This window comes from Aquarana catesbeiana, linkage group LG09, assembly GCF_042186555.1.
Source record: "Aquarana catesbeiana isolate 2022-GZ linkage group LG09, ASM4218655v1, whole genome shotgun sequence".
Lineage (NCBI taxonomy): Eukaryota > Metazoa > Chordata > Amphibia > Anura > Ranidae > Aquarana > Aquarana catesbeiana.
The window spans coordinates 41,042,952-41,062,661 of NC_133332.1; the positions used below are offsets into that span (position 1 = coordinate 41,042,952).

General features: G+C 45.2%; 1 protein-coding gene across 3 annotated transcripts in view; it reads left to right on the top strand.

The window, feature by feature from the left end:
• The window catches only part of LOC141107540 (antigen-presenting glycoprotein CD1d-like), a 136,476-nt gene that overhangs the window by 13,715 nt on the left and 103,051 nt on the right, over nucleotides 1–19,710 (top strand). For all 3 annotated transcript variants that reach the window (XM_073598344.1, XM_073598345.1, XM_073598346.1), the window contains exon 2: nucleotides 1,852–2,103. In XM_073598344.1, the coding sequence (XP_073454445.1) occupies nucleotides 1,852–2,103 (252 nt within the window). The remainder of the gene's footprint in view (nucleotides 1–1,851; nucleotides 2,104–19,710) is intronic.

Sequence of the window (19,710 nt, forward strand, 5' to 3'; positions counted from 1 at the left end):
TAGCAGGACTGTGACATTGCGGTGGACAGATAGGAGCCTTTTGACACTATTTTGGGACCATTGACATTTATACAGTGATCAGAGCTAAAAATAGCCTCTGATTACTGTATAAATGTGTTAAGTGTGTTACCTAGGGAGTGTTTCTAACTGTGGGGGGATGGGACTGCCTCGGGGAGGAGACCGATCACTGTTCCTAAACAGTAGGAACAGGAGATCTGTCTTTCCTCCCCTGACAGAACAGAGATCTGTCTATTTACATCCGTTTCTGTCTCTGTTAGGAGCGATCGCAGGTGGCCGGTGGGCATCGCGCCCGCTGGCCACGTGCATCGGCATCGCGCCGTGGCCGCGCGTGCCCCCTACATCTCTTAAAGCAGCCGACGTACAATGACGGCGATTCGCCCAGGGGAGCCATCCTGCCGTAATGTAATTGCGGTGGCTGGTCCTTAAAGTGCTTGTAAACCCTTGTTTACAACTTTATGTTACAGGTAATCCTATATTAAGGCTTACCTGTAGCTAACAAGGATATCTCCTAAACCTACATGGTCTAGGAGACATCCCTGTATTTGCATGTGTCGACATCATGCGGCACATGCGCACTTAAGACAACTGAAGCAATGGCGCTATATGCCGTTGCTTCAGTTGTACTGTGCCGTTCCTGCGCGCATACGCGGAGTGACGTCATCGCGGCTCTGGCTAATCACAGCGCTGGAGCCGCGATACCCGGAAGTCACTCCGGGAAAACATGTCGGCAGACGGAGGGGGAGACGTGGACCGATGCGGGGGCTTCGATCTGAGGTAAGTAATACATAATTAGCTAGTATGCTATGATTACTAGCTATTTATGCCTTTGTCTTGCAGGTTTTTTTTTTTGTTTTTTTGCTGAGGGTTTACTTCCTCTTTAAGTGGTTAAGGGGAACCCGATACCAAAATGTAAAAAAAATACGGTGTGGGGTCCCCCAAAAAAACAATGCCATTTCCATATCCGAGCAAGCAGCTTGGCAGGTCAGGAAAGGGGGGGGCGATCACCCCCCTCCTGAACCATACCAGGCCACATGCCCTCAACATGGGGGGTAAATTGGGGCAGGGGGGCTCCATGTTAAAAGTGTACCCGATGCAAATCCCAAGTCACTCACGCCACCCACCTCACTCGAAAAAACCCCTAAAAAAACTTGCTTCCGCCGTCCATGAAAGCTGACCACCTACTGCAGGCTCCGCTGTTTGACAGTTCTTATATTGGTAAAGAAGGGGTCACCTGGTGATGTCACCTGTTGGCCTGGGACTGTGAACCTGCACTCCTAAGGAGTCCTGTAAACAACAGGCTGGGCTCATTAGAAAGCAGTAGGTTGACATAGTGTCATTCTGTCCTTAAAAGCACTCGACCAAGGAGGAAGTTGTGGACAGTGCTGGAGCATGGAGAGAGCAGGCAGAAACTTTCACTTTTTTTTCTTAACATAAGGGAAAAGGGGATTGGAGAGAATTTTTTTGGCATTCCACTTTAAGCAGCCTTGAATCTATTAAACCTGCACCTCTGTAGAAATCACTCAATCAGCATAAGTACTGATTTACTGTTGCAGATTGATGTACCATCACAAGTATTGAGATGTTCCTGCTGCTCAACTGGTGAGCATGAAAAGAACTACCTGCCTACACGCAGGACACAATGTATAATTGATATTGACAGTAGAGCTCCAAAATGTAATTGAATAAAACTGCAGGTAAATGTCTATGCATTTTGTCTGCCTGGGAAAATTGGCAGATAGAGCTTCTTGTGGAAGCGAGCACTGATGGCGAAAGAAGATAATATTTAGGGTAGATTAAAAAAAATAATGATTTCCCCTCTTTCACTTCCAGGCTCTTTCAGGCTAAATTGGCTGCAGAGTTTTCACATGGTTGATGAAGAGCTGTCTTATTGGAGCTCCATGGAGATGGAAGGCTTTCAGGTAGCGGCTATCTACAACACACCAGTATTGGTATTCAAGCAAAGCTGGGCAAAAGGCAACTTTACCGATGATCAATGGAGCTTATTTGATGTGTTTCTAATAAAATACTTCTCTTCTGTCAGAAAACATATATTATACTACTATGAGAAGCTGGGTGGTAAAGGTAAGTGTTTCCCAAAAAGCAGAGTGTAGATTATGCTGAGAGGAAATACAGTATCTCACAAAAGTGAGTACACCCCTCACATTTTTGTAAATATTTTATTATATTTTTTCATGTGACAACACTGAAGAAATGACACTTTGCTACAATGTAAAGTAGTGAGTGTACAGCTTGTATAACAGTGTAAATTTGCTGTCCCCTCAAAATAACTCAACACACAGCCATTAATGTCTAAACCACTGGCAACAAAAGTGAGTACACCCCTAAGTGAAAATGTCCAAATTGGGCCCAAAGTGTCAATATTTTGTGTGGCCACCATTATTTTCCAGCACTGCCTTAACCCTCTTGGGCATGGAATTCACCAGAGCTTCACAGGTTGCCATTGGAGTCCTCTTTCACTCCTCACGGAGCTGGTGGATGTTAGTTACCTTGTGTTCCTCCACCTTCCATGTGAGGATGCCCCACAGATGCTCAATAGGGTTTAGGTCTGGAGACATGCTTGGCCAGTCCATCACCTTTACCCTCAGCTTCTTTAGCAAGCCAGTGGTCGTCTTGGAGGTGTGTTTGGGGTCATTATCATGTTGGAATACTGCCCTGCGGCCCAGTCTCTGAAGGGAGGGGATCATGTTATGCTTCAGTATGTCACAGTACATGTTGGCATTCACGGTTCCCTCAATGAACTGTAGCTCCCCAGTGCCGACAATACTTATGCAGCCCCAGACCATGACACTCCCACCACCATGCTTGACTGTAGGTAAGACACACTTGTCTTTGTACTCCTCACCTGTTTGCAGCCACACATGCTTGACACCATCTGAACCAAATAAGTTTATCTTGGTCTCATCAGACCACAGGACATGGTTCCAGTAATCCATGTCCTTAGTCTGCTTGTCTTTAGCAAACTGTTTGCGGGCTTTCTTGTGCATCATCTTTAGAAGAGGCTTCCTTCTGGGACGACAGCCATGCAGACCAATTTGATGCAGTATGGTCTGAGCACTGACAGGCTGACCCCCCACCCCTTCAACCTCTGCAACAATGCTGGCAGCACTCATACGTCTATTTCTCAAAGACAACCTCTGGATATGACGCTGGGCATGTGCACTCGACTCCTATGGTCGACCATGGTGAGGCCTGTTCTGAGTGTAACCTGTCCTGTTAAACCGCTGTATGGTCTTGGCCACAGTGCTGCAGCTCAGTTTCAGGGTCTTGGCAAGCTTCTTATAGCCTAGGCCATCTTTATGTAGAGCAACAATTCTTTTTTCAAATCCTCACAGAGTTCTTTTCCATGAGGTGCCATTTTGAACTTCCAGTGACCAGTATGAGAGAGTGAAAGTGATAACACCAAATTTTAACACACCTGCTCCCCATTCACACCTGAGACCCTGTAACACTAACGAGTCACATGACACCAGGGAGGGAAAATGGCTATTTGGGCCCATTTTGGACATTTTCACTTAGGAGTGTACTCACTTTTGTTGCCAGCGGTTTAGACATTATTGGCTGTGTGTTAACCACTTGAGCCCCGGACCATTATGCTGCTTAAGGACCAGAGGTCTTTTTCCAATTTGGCACTGCGTCGCTTTAACTGCTAATTGCGCGGTCATGCAATGCTGTACCCAAATGAAATTTGCGTCCTTTTCTTCCCACAAATAGAGCTTTCTTTTGATGGTATTTGATCACCTCTGCCGTTTTTAATTTTTGCGCTATAAACGGAAAAAGACCGAAAATTTTGAAAAAAAATGATATTTTCTACTTTTTGTTATAAAAAAAATCCTGTAAACTCAATTTTAGACATTCATTTAGGCCACATGTCTTTGGTAAAAAAATGTCAATAAGCGTATATTTATTGGTTTGCGCAAAAGTTATAGCGTCTACAAACTAGGGTACATTTTCTGGAATTTACACAGCTTTTAGTTTATGACTGCCTATGTCATTTCTTGAGGTGCTAAAATGGCAGGGCAGTACAACCCCCCCCAAATGACCCCATTTTGGAAAGTAGACACCTCAAGGAATTGCTGGGAGGCATGTTGAACCCATTGAATATGTATTTTTTTGTCCCAAGTGATTGAATAATGACAAAAAAAAAATATATATATATATATATATATATATATATATATATATATATATATATATATATATATATATATATATATAGTCCCACACATGTGGTATATAAAGTCCCACACATGTGGTATCCCCATACTCAGGAGAAGCAGCTGAATGTATTTTGGGGTGCAATTCCACATAGGCCCATGGCCTGTGTGAGCAATATATCATTTAGTGACAACTTTTTGTATATATATATATATATATATATATATATATATATATATATATATATATATATATATTAGAGCTGCACAATTAATCGTTAAAAAATCGTGATCTCGATTCACCTCCCCTGACGATCTCTCCTGCTGAGTTTGACGATTCTTTCATATAAACAAGTGGAGAGATTATCTGCTCACTCAGCTGTCAAAAGAAAACATCCAGGCATTCTGCCAAGTTTAGAACTTGAAACATTGTATCTAACTTCCTTCTTAGATCAAAGGGATAAACTTCTCCGTGTAAACAAATAACCTGGGCAATCTGCCAAGCTTTAAACAACATGTAAATGCAGGAAGTTTAACCACTTAAAGTCTAAATCTTTTTCTGACACTTCTTTCTTAAGTTAAAATCAATATTTTTTGCTAAAAAAAATTACTTGGAACCCCCAAACATTAGAGATAATATATATATATTTATTATAATATTTTATAATATGGAATAAAATGGCAATTGCTGCAATATTTTATGTCGCACTGTATTTGCCCAGCGGTCTTTCAAATGCAATTTTTTGGGAAAAAATACACTTCAATAAATAAAAAAAAAGAAACAGTAAAGTTAGCGCAATTTTTTTTGTTTTAATGTGAAAGATGATGTTACGCCGCGAGAATCGTGAGAGAATCGTGATCTATCCTCTAAGCAAAAAAATCGTGATTCTCATTTTAGCCAGAATCGTGCAGCTCTAATATATATATATACAAAAAATTGTCACTAAATGATATATTGCTCACACAGGCCATGGGCATATGTGGAATTGCACCCCAAAATACATTCAGCTGCTTCTCCTGAGTATGGGGATACCACATGTGTGGGACTTTTTGGGAGCCTAGCCGCGTACGGGGCCCCGAAAACCAATCACCGCTTTCAGGATTTCTAAGGATGTAAATTTTTGATTTCACTCTTCATTGCCTATCACAGTTTCGGAGGCCATGGAATGCCCAGGTGGCACAAACCCCCCCAAATGACCCCATTTTGTAAAGTAGACACCCCAAGCTATTTGCTGAGAGGCATGGTGAGTATTTTGCAGCTCTCATTTGTTTTTGAAAATGAAGAAAGGCAAGAAAAAACTTTTTTTTTTTCTTTTTTCAATTTTCAAAACTTTGTGACAAAAAGTGAGGTCTGCAAAATACTCAATATGCCTCTCAGCAAATAGCTTGGGGTGTCTACTTTCCAAAATGGGGTCATTTGGGGGGGGTTTGTGCCATCTGGGCATTCCATGGCCTCCGAAACTGTGATAGGCAGTGAAGAGTGAAATCAAAAATTCACGCCCTTAGAAAGCCTGAAGGCGGTGCTTGGTTTTCGGGGCCCCGTACGCGGCTAGGCTCCCAAAAAGTCTCACACATGTGGTATCCCCGTACTCAGGAGAAGCAGCTGAATGTATTTTGGGGTGTAATTTCACATATTCCTATGCAGGGCCAGATTAAGAGCAACATGGGCCTGGTGCTAAGGATTTTGGTGGGCCTTTTTATGAAAATAAAAAAAATGAAAAACGCAAACAATTTTTTGTTGAATTAAATTAAAGAGAGAGAGTGGTGTGAGAGAGTGGTTGAGAGAGAGGGGAGGGGGTGATAGCGAGATAGGGGGCTGAAAGAGAGGGGATGAGAGGGAGGGGAAAAGAGAGAGAAAGGCATTGAATGAGAGAGATGGGGACGAGAGAGAGGGGGTGAGAAAAAGGGGAATAGAGAGAGGGTGAAAGAGAGAGAGGGTGGTAGGAAAGAGGGGGTTGAAGGGGGCGAGAGAGAGAATGGGGGATGAAGGGGGTGAGAGAGAGAACAGGGTGAAAGAGAGAGGGGATGAGAGAGAGAGAGAGAGAGGGGGTGAAAGAGAGAGAGAGATGGGGGGGTGAGAGTGAGGGGGTGAGTCTGTGGGGGGCACAGCATAGTACATTACACGGGGGGGGGGAATAACACAGTACATTACATGGTTGGCACTACACATTACATGGTGGATACAGCACATTTAATGGTGGGCGAAGCACAGCACATTACATGACGGGCACAGCACATTACACTGTTGGCACTGCCCAATACAGCACATTACAAGGTAGGCACAGTACATTATATGGTTGGCACAGCACATGACATGGTTGGTACTGCACAACACAGCACATGCACACGGTGGGCACAGGACCTTATATGGTGGGCACAGCACATGACATGGCGGGCACAGCTGAGCACATTACATGGTGGGCACTGCACATTACAAGTGGGCACTGCACAGCACATTATATGGTGGGCACAGCATATTATATGGTGGGTACTGCACATGGCATGGTGGGCACTGCACAGCACATGACAAGGTGGGCACTGCATGACACCACATGATATGGTGGGCACTGCATGACACAGCACATTACATTGTGAGCACAGCACATTAATTGGTGGACACCGCACATGACATGGTGAGCCCTGCATAGTGCATTCCATTGTGGGTACTGCACGGCACATGCCATGGTGGACAATGTACAGCACATTACATGCTGGGTACAGCACATTACATGGTAAGCACTGCATGGCGCAGCACATGACATGGTGGGCACAACACAGCACGACAGGGTGGGCACTGCACAGTAATTTACATGGTGGGCACTGCACATGACATGGTTGGCACTGCATGGCACAGCACATTACATGGTGGGTACAGCGCATTACATGGTGGGCACTGCGTGGCACAACACATTACATGGTGGGCACTGCATGGCATAGCACATTTCATGGTGGGCAATGCAACTGCACATTACATGTTAGGAACTGCGCATGACATGGTGGGCACTGCTGAACAGCCCAGCACATTGCACAGTGGGCACAACACACTACATGCTGGGCACAACACATGGCAGGGTGGGCACAGCACATGACATGGTGGTAACTGCACATGACATGGTGGGCACTGCATGGCACATCACATTACATGGTGGGCACTGTACATTACTTGGTGGGATCACTGCATGACACAGCACATTACATGGTGGGCACTGCAATGTACAGCACATTACATGGTGGGCACTGCAACGTACAGCACATGACATGGTGGGCACTGCACATTACATAGTGAGCACTGCAATGCACAGCAAATTACATACTGGGCACAGCACATTACATGTGGGGCACTGCAATGCACAGCACATGGCATAGTTGGCACAGCACATTACATGGGGGGCACTGCAATGCACAGCACATGACATAGTGGGCACAGCACATTACATGGGGGGCACTGCAATGCACAGCACATGACATAGTGGGCACAGCACATTACATGGGGCCACTGCAATGCACATGACATGACATAGTGGGCACAGCACATTACATGGGGGCAATGCACATGACATGACATGGTGGGCACAGCACATTACATGGGGGGCACTGCAATGCACAGCACATGACATGGTGGGCACAGCACATTACATGGGGGGCACTGCAATGCACATGACATGACATAGTGGGCACAGCACATTACATGGGGGCACTGCAATGCACATGACATGGTGGGCACTGGGCACAAGAGAGCACATTACATGGGGGGAAGCAGCAGTCTTTCCCCTAGCACAATAAAACATCTCCCTAACAAATGTACTGACCTTATCTCAACAACAGCATGGGAGATGTCCTTCCTCCCGGGCTCCTGCTGGTTAGGACATCAGCGCCCCTCCCCCAGACACTGAGGAGGATCTGTGTGAGTGTAACAGATCCTGTGATAGGAGTCAGACAGGACTCGGCTGCACTGACTAACACTTGTCTCCTCCATGTGTGCACAGAGGGCTCCTCTTCCTTCAGGAAGGCACACAGATATTCATAAGCCACTGGCATTGGCCTATATTGAGGGAGGGGCCTGGAGCTGCAGCTCCACCAGCCCCTATGTTAATCCGGTGTCTTGCCGAATAAGTTCCTTCGGCGGATAGGTTCCCCCCCTGTACTGCGCAGGCGCAGCGCCTGCGCAGTACGTACTACTGTCGGCCGCCGGAGATAGCCGAAGCTTAAACGCTTCAATCAGCTGTACACGGCGCCTGCGCTCTGGATCCAGGTTCCTTCCCCACTATCCAAGTGGACCTAGAGGGGGAATCTAAAAGTGCCGAGCGCAGCGAGGCCGTGCCCGAAGCGTGGCGAGCGAAGCGAGCCCGCGAGGGGCCCTCTTACAGGCGCTGTGTACAGCTGATTTTCAGCTGTTCCGCTTCGGCTATTTCCGCCGGCTTCTACTGCGCATGCGCAGTAGAGGGGGGAACTAATCCGCCGAGCGGAACTTTCTCGGCAGAACACCGGCCCTGTTCCCATGGCATGTTTGAGCAATATATCATTTAGTGACAACTTTGTGCAAAAAAAAAAAAAAATTGTCTCTTTCCCACAACTTGTGTCACAATATAAAATATTCCATGGACTCAACATGACTCTCAGCAAATAGCTTGGGGTGTCTACTTTCCAAAATGGGGTCATTTGGGGGGGGTTTGAACTGTCCTGGCATTTTATGCACAACATTTAGAAGCTTATGTCACACATCACCCACTCTTCTAACCACTTGAAGACAAAGCCCTTTCTGACACTTTTTGTTTACATGAAAAAAATATTTTTTTTTTTGCAAGAAAATTACTTTGAACCCTCAAACATTATATATTTTTTTAAAGCAAATGCCCTACAGATTAAAATGGTGGGTGTTTCATTTTTTTTCACACAGTATTTGCGCAGCGATTTTTCAAACGCATTTTTTGGTGAAAAACACACTTTTTAAAATTTTAATGCACTAAAACACACTATATTGCCCAAATGTTTGATGACATAAAAAAGATGATCTTAGGCTGAGTACATGGATACCAAACATGACATGCTTTACAACTGCGCACAAACGTGAAGTGGCAACAAAATAAATACATTTTTAAAAGCCTTTAAAAGCCTTTACAGGTTACCACTTTAGATTTACAGAGGAGGTCTACTGCTAAAATTACTGCCTTCGATATGACCTTCGTGGTGATACCTCACATGCATGGTGCAATTGCTGTTTACGTTTGATGACAGACCGACGCTTGCGTTCGCCTTAGCACGAGAGCAGGGGACGACAGGGGTGCTTTTTTTTTTTTTCTTTATTATTTTTTTGCTTTTTTATCCTATTTTTAAACTGCTCCTTTCATTTTTTTTTTTTAATCATTTTTATTGTTATCTCAGGGAATGTAAATATCCCCTATGATAGCAATAGGTAGTGACAGGTACTCTTTTTTGAAAAAAATTGGGGTCTATTAGACCCTAGATCTCTCCTCTGCCCTCAAAGCATCTGACCACACCAAGATCGGTGTGATAAAATGCTTCCCCAATTTCCCGATGGCGCTGTTTACATCCGGCGAAATCTAAGTCATGAAATGCTCGTAGCTTCCGGTTTCTTAGGCCATAGAGATGTTTGGAGCCACTCTGGTCCCTGATCAGCTCTATGGTCAGCTGGCTGAATCACCGGCTGCATTCTCAGGTTCCCTGTTGAGACAGGAGAGCCAGAGAAAAACACGGAAGATGGTGGGGGGTCATTCCCTCCCACGGCTTGTAAAAGCAATCTAGAGGCTAATTAGCCACTAGGATTGCTTTTACATGAAAGCCGACCGCTGGCTGAAAAGAATGATACCAAGATGATACCTAAACCTGCAGGCATCATTCTGGTATAACCATTCAAAGTCGTGAATGGCGTACCTGAAGACAAAAAAATGGTTAACAATAAAGCACAGTAAACGGTAAAGTATAAAAAATTGCATACCTGAAAAGCAAACATGATAAAACAATAACAATAAAACATTGCAGAATAGAATATAGTAAAAAAGAGCAGAACAATAGAGAGAGAATAGAGAGAGAGAGAACAATAAAACGACAACTATTTTTTTTTATTTTATATATTTTTTTATTTTTTTTTACACTTTATTTGTAACTAACTTTTATAACTATAACCGGTTCCAGGTTCGGGTCTCTCAAAATGCGATGGCATCTTGGGAGACCTTGTGAAAGTGTGTCCTAGTCTGTGCAATGCTGTACCCTACGCTAATACTCAACTAGTGAATGGTAGCGTTCAAAACATTTACCAATGCAAAGACCAGAATTGTCAGGACAGGAGGGACAATAATAGCGGGTGTCACGCCTATATCCGCGCTTGCTGCAGACACGACATCTTTTTTGGGGGTGTTCGTTGGGTAGGGGTACTCGGGAGGACATGAAGAAAATGCCTCTCATGCAGCCGACTGCATTTGGTTGGGGATGTGAATGGGGGAAGTACGGGCGCTGCAGAAGCGGTAGGTTCCCAATTAGGATTGGCGAATGCAGCAGGAAGGGCATTATGGGCACGATAGGCCTGTGCTTGTCTTTTTGGTGGCAGCGGGACACTACTTGTGCTTGCCACCTCACCAGCTCGAACTGCACTTATGGGACTCGCCACGTCACCAAGTGTTACTGCAGCGCTGGTTTGACTACGACCGGGGTGTACTAGGCCGCTGGTGCTTGCCAGTTCACCAAAACGCTACCAAAAAAACTGTTAGCGATCGCAGGGATCAGGCCTGACTCTGCAAACGCTGCAGTTATGCGTTTAGTGTTTTGTAAGTGACAGTGATCGAACGATACTGCACTTGGGTGGGCTGGGCTGGACCGGGCGGAGGGGCAAAACGCAGGTGCTAGCAGGTATCTGGGCTGATCCCGCTAACACAGCGTTTTTGGGAACCCTAAACTGCTGGGGACGCCAGTATAGATCTGATCGGATCAGATATTGATCCGTTCAGATACTATACCACTAAGGGAGGCATATGCTGCGTGCGTGGGTGTTAGCGGTACTGGCGCTAATCTGATGCTGCCTCGGGCTGGTGCTTGCCAGTTCACCAAAACGCTACCAAAAAAACTGTTAGCGATCGCAGGGATCAGGCCTGACTTTGCGAATGCTGCAGTTATGTGTTTAGTGTTTTGTAAGTGACAGTGATCGATCGATACTGCACTTGGGTGGGCTGGGCTGGGCCAGGCGGAGGGGCAAAACGCAGGTGCTAGCCGGTATCTGGGCTGATCCCGATAACACTGCATTTTTGGGAACCCTAAACTGCTGGGGACGCTAGTATAGATCTGATCAGATCAGATATTGATCCGTTCAGATACTATACCACTAAGGGAGGCGTATGCTGCGTGTGTGGGTGTTAGCGGTACTGGCGCTAATCTGACGCTGCCTGGGGCGACGCATATCACCGTCGGGCGATCAGGGGGCTAAACCTTTATTCGGTAATAAACGGCGGGTGCCCTGACACTATAAAATATAAACGAACTAACCAGCGTCACCCGTAATGGTTATATGGTGATCAGTGGTGAAAGGGTTAACTGGGGGCAATCAAGGGGTTAAAACATTTATTAGGTAGTATATGGGGGTCCCTGTCGCTATAAAATGCTGACGGCGAACCTAAATATTTACTTCCCTAACTAGCGTCACCAGCGACACTAATACAGCGATCAGAAAAATGATCGCTTAGTGACACTGGTGACAGGGGGTGATCAAGGGGTTAAAACTTTATTAGGGGGGTACCCTAGACCTAAAGGGGGCTAACAGTAACTGTCCTAACACAGTAACTGTCACAAACTGACACCATGCAGTAATCAGAAAAAAACAAAAAAAACAAAATACTGCTTGGTGTCAGTGTGACAGGAAGGGGGGAGGGGTGATTGGGGGGTGATTGGGGGGGTATCGGGGGGTAAAAGGGGGTGTATTGTGTGCCTGGCATGTTCTACTGTATGTGTGTGTGTTGAGCACTCACATAGATGTCTTCTCTCCTCAGCGCCGGAACGGAAAATACCGAGCCGAGGAGAGATGACATCATTTCCTTTGCTACTGTTTAGCATACAGCAGCAAAGGAAGATTCTGATTGGCCAGCGGCGATCGTGAGGGGGGGGCCACGAACGGATGGCCTCCCCCTCATCTCCGATCGCCGGGGGACAAAAGAGGACCACCTCGGGCACCGGGGCGGGGTCCGATCGGACCCCCCACCCGCGGGAGGCAGATCACGTACATCTACGTGATTTTGCCTGCCCGTGCCGCCTTGCCGATGCATATCGGCGTAAGGCGGTCCTTAAGTGGTTAAGTTATTTTGAGGAGACAGCAAATTTACACTGTTATGCAAGCTGTACACTCACTACTTTACATTGTAGACAAGTGTCATTTCTTCAGTGTTGTCGCATGAAAAGATATAATAAAATATTTACAAAAATGTGAGGGGTGTATTCACTTTTGTGAGATACTGTATATTGCAATAAATAAATGCATATATATGTAGCACTACCACCATAGGAGTTGCTGATTTCCGGGTCCCCACTTCTGCACAGCCAGTCACACAGCATATCCTTCATTTACTCAAATGCAGTAAACAGTCCTTGGCTTGTTATTGTAGTTTTATTAGGGGATGATAACTTGGATGGGGTAGGGAATTATGGGATGCCCAACTTGAAAATGTCCAGAACACAGAACAAAAGGGGACAACTCCCTCCCTATTTACACAGAAATCCTCTTCTTCCTTTCTCCTGCACAAGCTTGGTTCACTATGTACAGCATCTGCTGATCACACCGGTGGAATTAACAGTCTTTGTCAATTCAGCAACAGCCTAATGCAGGCTAGGAACATCCCATCCTTTTTGTAGATAAGTTAGCACATTGTGAAGTAAACAGCATCTCCTTTTGCCTCCCTGTAGACACTTAGTTACATAGTTACTTAGTAGGTGAGGTTGAAAAAAGACAACCTATGTGTGTGATTATATGTCAGTATTACATTGAATATCCCTGTATGTTGTGGTCGTTCAGGTGCTTATCTAATAGTTTTTTGAAACTATTGATGCCCCCCCGCCGAAACCACCACCTGTGGAAGGGAATTCCAGATCCTTGCCGCTCTTACAGTAAAGAACCCTCTACGCAGTTTAAGGTTAAACTCCCTTCCGCTGAAAAGTTTTATCCTTATTGTGTGGTCACCAGTAGGGATGAGCCGAACACCCCCCTGTTCGGTTCGCACCAGAACATGCGAACAGGAAAAAAGTTCGTGCGAACACCGTTAAAGTCTATGGGACACGAACATGAATAATCAAAAGTGATAATTTTAAAGGCTAATATGCAAGTTATTGTCATAAAAAGTGTTTGGGGACCTGGGTCCTGCCCCAGGGGACATGGATCAATGCAAAAAAAAGTTTTAAAAACGGCTGTTTTTTTCAGGAGCGGTGATTTTAATAATGCTTAAAGTCAAACAATAAAAGTGTAATATCCCTTTAAATTTCGTAGCTGGGGGGGTGTCTATAGTATGCCTGTAAAGGGGCGCATGTTTCCCGTGTTTAGAACAGTCTGACAGCAAAATGACATTTCGAAGGAAAAAAGCCATTTAAAACTACCCGCAGCTATTGCATTGCCGACAATACACATACAAGTTCATTGATAAAAACGGCATGGGAATTCCCCACAGGGCAACCCTGAACCAAAATTTAAAAAAAAAATGACGTGGGAGTCCCCCTAAATTCCATACAAGGCCCTTCAGGTCTGGTATGGATATTAAGGGGAACCCCGGCCAAAATTTAAAAAAAAATGACGTGGGGTTCCCCCTAAATTCCATACCAGACCCTTCAGGTCTGGTATGGATTTTAAGGGGAACCCCACGCCAAAAAAAAAAAAATGGCGTGGGGTCCCCCCAAAAATCCATACCAGACCCTTATCCGAGCACGCAACCTGGCAGGCCGCAGGAAAAGAGGGGGGACGAGAGTGCGCCCCCCCTCCTGAACCGTACCAGGCCATATGCCCTCAACAGTGGGAGGGTGCTTTGGGGTAGCCCCCCAAAACACCTTGTCCCCATGTTGATGAGGACAAGGGCCTCATCCCCACAACCCTGGCCGGTGGTTGTGGGGGGTCTGTGGGCGGGGGGCTTATCGGAATTTGGAAGCCCCCTTTAACAAGGGGACCCCCAGATCCCACCCCCCCTGTGTGAAATGGTAAGGGGGTACTTACCCCTACCATTTCACTAAAAAACTGTCAAAAATGTTAAAAATGACAAGAGACAGTTTTTGACAATTCCTTTATTTAAATGCTTCTTCTTTCTTCTATCTTCCTTCATCTTCTGGTTCTTCCTCTGGCGTTCTCGTCCAGCATCTCCTCCGCGGCGTCTTCTATCTTCTTCTCCTCGGGCCAATCCGCACCCATGTCAAAAACTGTCTCTTGTCATTTTTAACATTTTTGACAGTTTTTAAGTGAAATGGTAGGTGTAAGTACCCCCTTACCATTTCACACGGGGGGGGGCGGGATCTGGGGGTCCCCTTGTTAAAGGGGGCTTCCAGATTCCGATAAGCCCCCTGCCCGCAGACCCCCACAACCACCGGCCAGGGTTGTGGGGATGAGGCCCTTGTCCTCATCAACATGGGGACAAGGTGTTTTGGGGGGCTACCCCAAAGCACCCTCCCAATGTTGAGGGCATGTGGGATGGTACGGTTCAGGAGGGGGGGCGCACTCTCGTCCCCCCTCTTTTCCTGCAGCCTGCCAGGTTGCGTGCTCGGATAAGGGTCTGGTATGGATTTTTGGGGGGACCCCCCTTTTTTTTTTTTTTTTTTTTTTTAGCGAGGGGTTCCCCTTAAAATCCATACCAGACCTGAAGGGCAAGGTATGGAATTTAGGGGGACTCCCACGTCATTTTTTTTTTTAAATTTTGGTTCGGGGTTGCCCTGTGGGGAATTCCCATGCCGTTTTTATCAATGAACTTCTATGTGTATTTCGGCAATGCAATAGCCGCGGGTAGTTTTAAATGGCTTTTTTTCCTTCAAAATGTCATTTTGCTGTCAGACTGTTCTAAACACGGGAAACATGCGCCCCTTTACAGGCATACTATAGACACCCCCCAGCTACGAAATTTAAAGGGATATTACACTTTTATTGTTTGACTTTAAGCTTTATTAAAATCACTGCTCCTGAAAAAACGGCTGTTTTTAAAACTTTTTTTGCATTGATCCATGTCCCCTGGGGCAGGACCCAGGTCCCCAAACACTTTTTATGACAATAACTTGCATATAAGTCTTTAAAATTAGCACTTTTGATTTCTCCCATAGACTTTTAAAGGGTGTTCCGCGGCATTCGAATTTGCCGCGAACACCCCAAATTGTTCGCTGTTCGGCGAACTTGCGAACAGCCAATGTTCGAGTCGAACATGAGTTCGACTCGAACTCGAAGCTCATCCCTAGTCACCAGTGTGGTTTTTGTAAATTGAAATCAGATCCCCTCTCAAGCGTCTCTTCTCCAGAGAGAATAAGTTCAGAGCTCGCAACCTTTCTTCTTAACTAATATGCCCCGTACACACGGTCGGACATTGATTGGACATTCCGACAACAAAATCCATGGATTTTTTCTGATGGATGTTGGCTCAAACTTGTTTTGCATACACACTGTCGCACAAAGTTGTCGGAATTTCCGAACGTCAAGAACGCGGTGACGTACACCACGTATGACGAGACTATAAAAGAGCAGTTCAGTACCAAGCGTGGCACACCTTTGGGCTCCTTTTGCTAATCTCGTGTTAGTAAAAGTTTGGTGAGAGACGATTCACACTTTTTCAGACTTGTGGTTTTCAGATCATAATTCTGCTATTCAGTTTGTGCTTGTGGGTTTGTATCTGGTCTTCAGTGCGTGCAGCGATTTACCATTGACTTTGTCATTGTGTTCTTGTTCATTCATTACTGATTTTCAGGTAGCTCTTCACAGGCCTTGCTGTTCTTCAGTGCGTTCTGTTACTTCGTTCTGAGCAGCCGACCATTTTCTAGCCATGTTGCGTGTACATACTCATCGTAGAGTTCGTGCTGTGCAGGGGCTTGGTGTTGGGGTCCTTACTTTGACACAAGCCCAGTCCATGAACAGGGCGAGGAGGAGTTCATGGACCAAGAATTGGTTGCTTCAGCATTACCAGTTCTGTCACAAGCCTTTGCTCCATGAGATCCGTGAGAATAATCCAGACGATTTCAGGAACTTTCTTTGGATGACGTACCCCGTATTTCACCATTTGTTGGCTTTGCTGACCCCTTATATCAGCAGGCATGAGGCAAGCCATCACTCCGGAGCAGAGGTTAGTCGCCACCCTGCGGTACTTGGCGACGGGGAGAAGCCTGCAGGACCTCAAGTTCTCGACAGGCATCTCCCCCCAGGCTCTGTGGATCATTATCCCAGAGACCTGTTCTGCCATCATCCAGGTCCTGCAGAAGGAGTATATTAAGGTAAGATTTTTATCCTTTAACATCACATTTTATTGTATTTAATGTTTGATAATATATTGTATTTCTTTCATCATTCCCTAATTACCATGATTGTAATATGCTATGAATGTCCCCTTTGTCCTCATGCATGCTGGATTTTTATGTATTTTTTTTGTCCTTCATGCATATTTCCCTTCACTTACCTCCCCAGCATGCTTGTCAGGTCACCTTGAGGCTAGGTGACAGATGCACTTTGTAGGAGTCAGAAGTGCACCGCTAGGTAGTGGACCCTAGGACTGACTGCTGCGGATTGAACCCTGAGAGGTTCAGGAAGCAGGTCTACTGGATCACTGACACAGATCCCACTGGGAGCTAGAGCATAGATTCCCCAGGGCGCGGAGTCTAAGAGCCAGCAGGTGTTCACCGAGCATCTAATGGTGAGGATGGACTGCGCTGCAGTCTGGCTCCAGGTCGCGGCCCCCAGGGTCTCACAGCTCACGCTCACGGTAGACTACAGGAGAAGAGGAAGGAGTCAGCAGGCTGGAACAACAAGGAAAGTAAGGGACAAGCCAAGGTCGGGGCCACAAGCAGATAAGGACAACAGTGTTCACGCCAAAGGTCAGGATCCCAAGCAGACAGGAATAGTATAGAACAGGCCAAAGTCGGTAACTGGAATCAGACGTAGGAAACACAGCAAGTACACACGAAAGCTAACACACAATGGTTGATCAGCATTGCTGGCTTGCAGTGCACAGGTTAATATAGGGTTCCCTGATAGGGCCTGGGGTGGGGCCATGCTTAGAGGAGAGGTTACAAAAGCAGTCAGGTGAGGGTCAGCTGGTCTCTAGAGATGAACACATGGAGACAGGTAAGCTGACCAACAAACTCTATTGCATAACCATGACAATGCTCTCCTGGGCCTATATTCACCTCGTGCAGTCACTTAACAATGTATTTTGTCAGCTCCATAGTAGTGCTTTACCCTAAATACTCCATAAAATGTGTAAAATTGTGATTTGTGCTTTAAATTCAGGCAGAGTGCCAAAAGCTTTTTTTTGGGGGCCCAAAATCATTTGGAACCCTCCCTCCCCCCAACTGCTAACTCAGCTGATACCAATCCTCTATCTATCCTCAATCCTCTATCTGCTGACTTTGCCAAACCCATACACACTATACCCACTTCTTTTGTGGTCATATTTATGGATGAATTCCCCAAAGCATGTAGTGCAAGGGGCTGCCTGAATACTTTCAAATGGTACTGTTTAAAGTTTTTGTATCCTATTATTATCTTGATAGGTAATATCAGAATGTAAAAATGTGCTAAAATGTGTACAGTGTGTATTTATATCTTTGTATTATGACTAGGGATGAGCTTTGAGTTCGAGTCGAACTCATGTTCGACTCAAACATCGGCTGTTCGCCAGTTTGCCGAACAGCGAACAATTTGGAGTGTTCGTGGCAAATTCGAAAGCCACAGAACACCCTTTAAAAGTCTATGGGAGAAATCAAAAGTCCTAATTTTAAAGGCTTATATGCATGGTATTGTCATAAAAAGTGTTTGGGGACCTGGGTCCTGCCCCAGGCGACATGGATCAATGCAAAAAAAGTTTTAAAAACAGCCGTTTTTTCGGGAGCAGTGATTATAATAATGCTTAAAGTCAAACAATAAAAGTGTAATATTCCTTTAAATTTCGTACCTGGGGGGTATCTGTAAAGGGGTGCATGTTTCCTGTGTTTAGAACAGTCTGACAGCAAAATGACATTTCAAAGGAAAAAAGTCATTTAAAACTACTCGCGGCTATTAATGAATTACAATACACATAAAAGTTCATTGATAAAAATGGCATGGGAATTCCCCACAGGGGAACCCCCAACCAAAATGTAAAAAAAAATGGCGTGGGGGGTCCCCTTAAATTCCATACCAGGCCCTTCAGGTCTGGTATGGAAATTAAGGGGAACCCCGGCCAAAATATTTTTAAAAAATGGCGTGGGGGTCCCATTCAAAATCTATACCGGTCTGGTATTGATTTTAAGGGGAATCCCGCGCCAAAATTAAAAAAAAATGGCGTGGGGTTCCCCCAAAAATCCATACCAGACCCTTATCCGAGCACGCAACCTGGCAGGCCACAGAGAGCGCCCCCCCTCCTGAACCGTACCAGGCCACATGCCCTCAACATTGGGAGGGTGCTTTGGGGTAGCCTCATCCCCAAAACCCTTGCCCAGTGGTTGTGGGGGTCTGCGGGTGGGGGACTTATCGGAATCTGGAAGCCCCCTTTAACAAGGGAACCCCCAGATCCTGGCCCCCCTGTGTGAAATGGTAAGGCTGTACTTTTACCCCTTAAAATTAAAACATATAACATAGATTGATGCGCTCTGATACAAAGTTCAATCAATGTGAGAAAAGAATTTTTTGTGCTAAAAAACCAATGTGAAAAAAATTGCTACCAAATCGCTAAAAAATCGCATATATATAAAATCGCAAATATATGAAAAAATCGCAAATATTTAAAAACTGTGTTCCTCCAGTTATACAAATCCACTGGAAGCGGTGCGATATCTCCAAAGTAAACTAAGCAACAATTGTGTATAGATATACTAAAAATGCATTTGCAAATAGTAATCAATCCAAATTAGTGCCAATAAATAAATAAATTAGATATATTCCCTGTGATAAGTGTTGAATCCTCCATAATAAAAATAAATAAATGATATGCTTATAAAGGTGCAATATATATACAATTGATGAGTATAAATAGATAAATAGTGCCAATAGAATCTGATTACATATAGATGATTAAATTCATGAGATAGGATAAGTAACAGGCGACAGTTCAATCCACAGTAATCTGGGATATCTGGATTCCTGCAGTACTTATTTGTTCACCCTCTGAACTTTTTCTTCCACAGCCACAATGAATGGTAATTTTCCCAGTATCAAGTGGTTTTATGTAAAATAAACAGAGAGAAAACATTGCGCAATATTGTTACAATAAAAGTTCACAGGCAAAACAGCACAGCCCCCTCCTGAACCGTACCAGGCCACATGCCCTCAACATTGGGAGGGTGCTTTGGGGTAACGGGTGACCCCACCCCCCTCTGA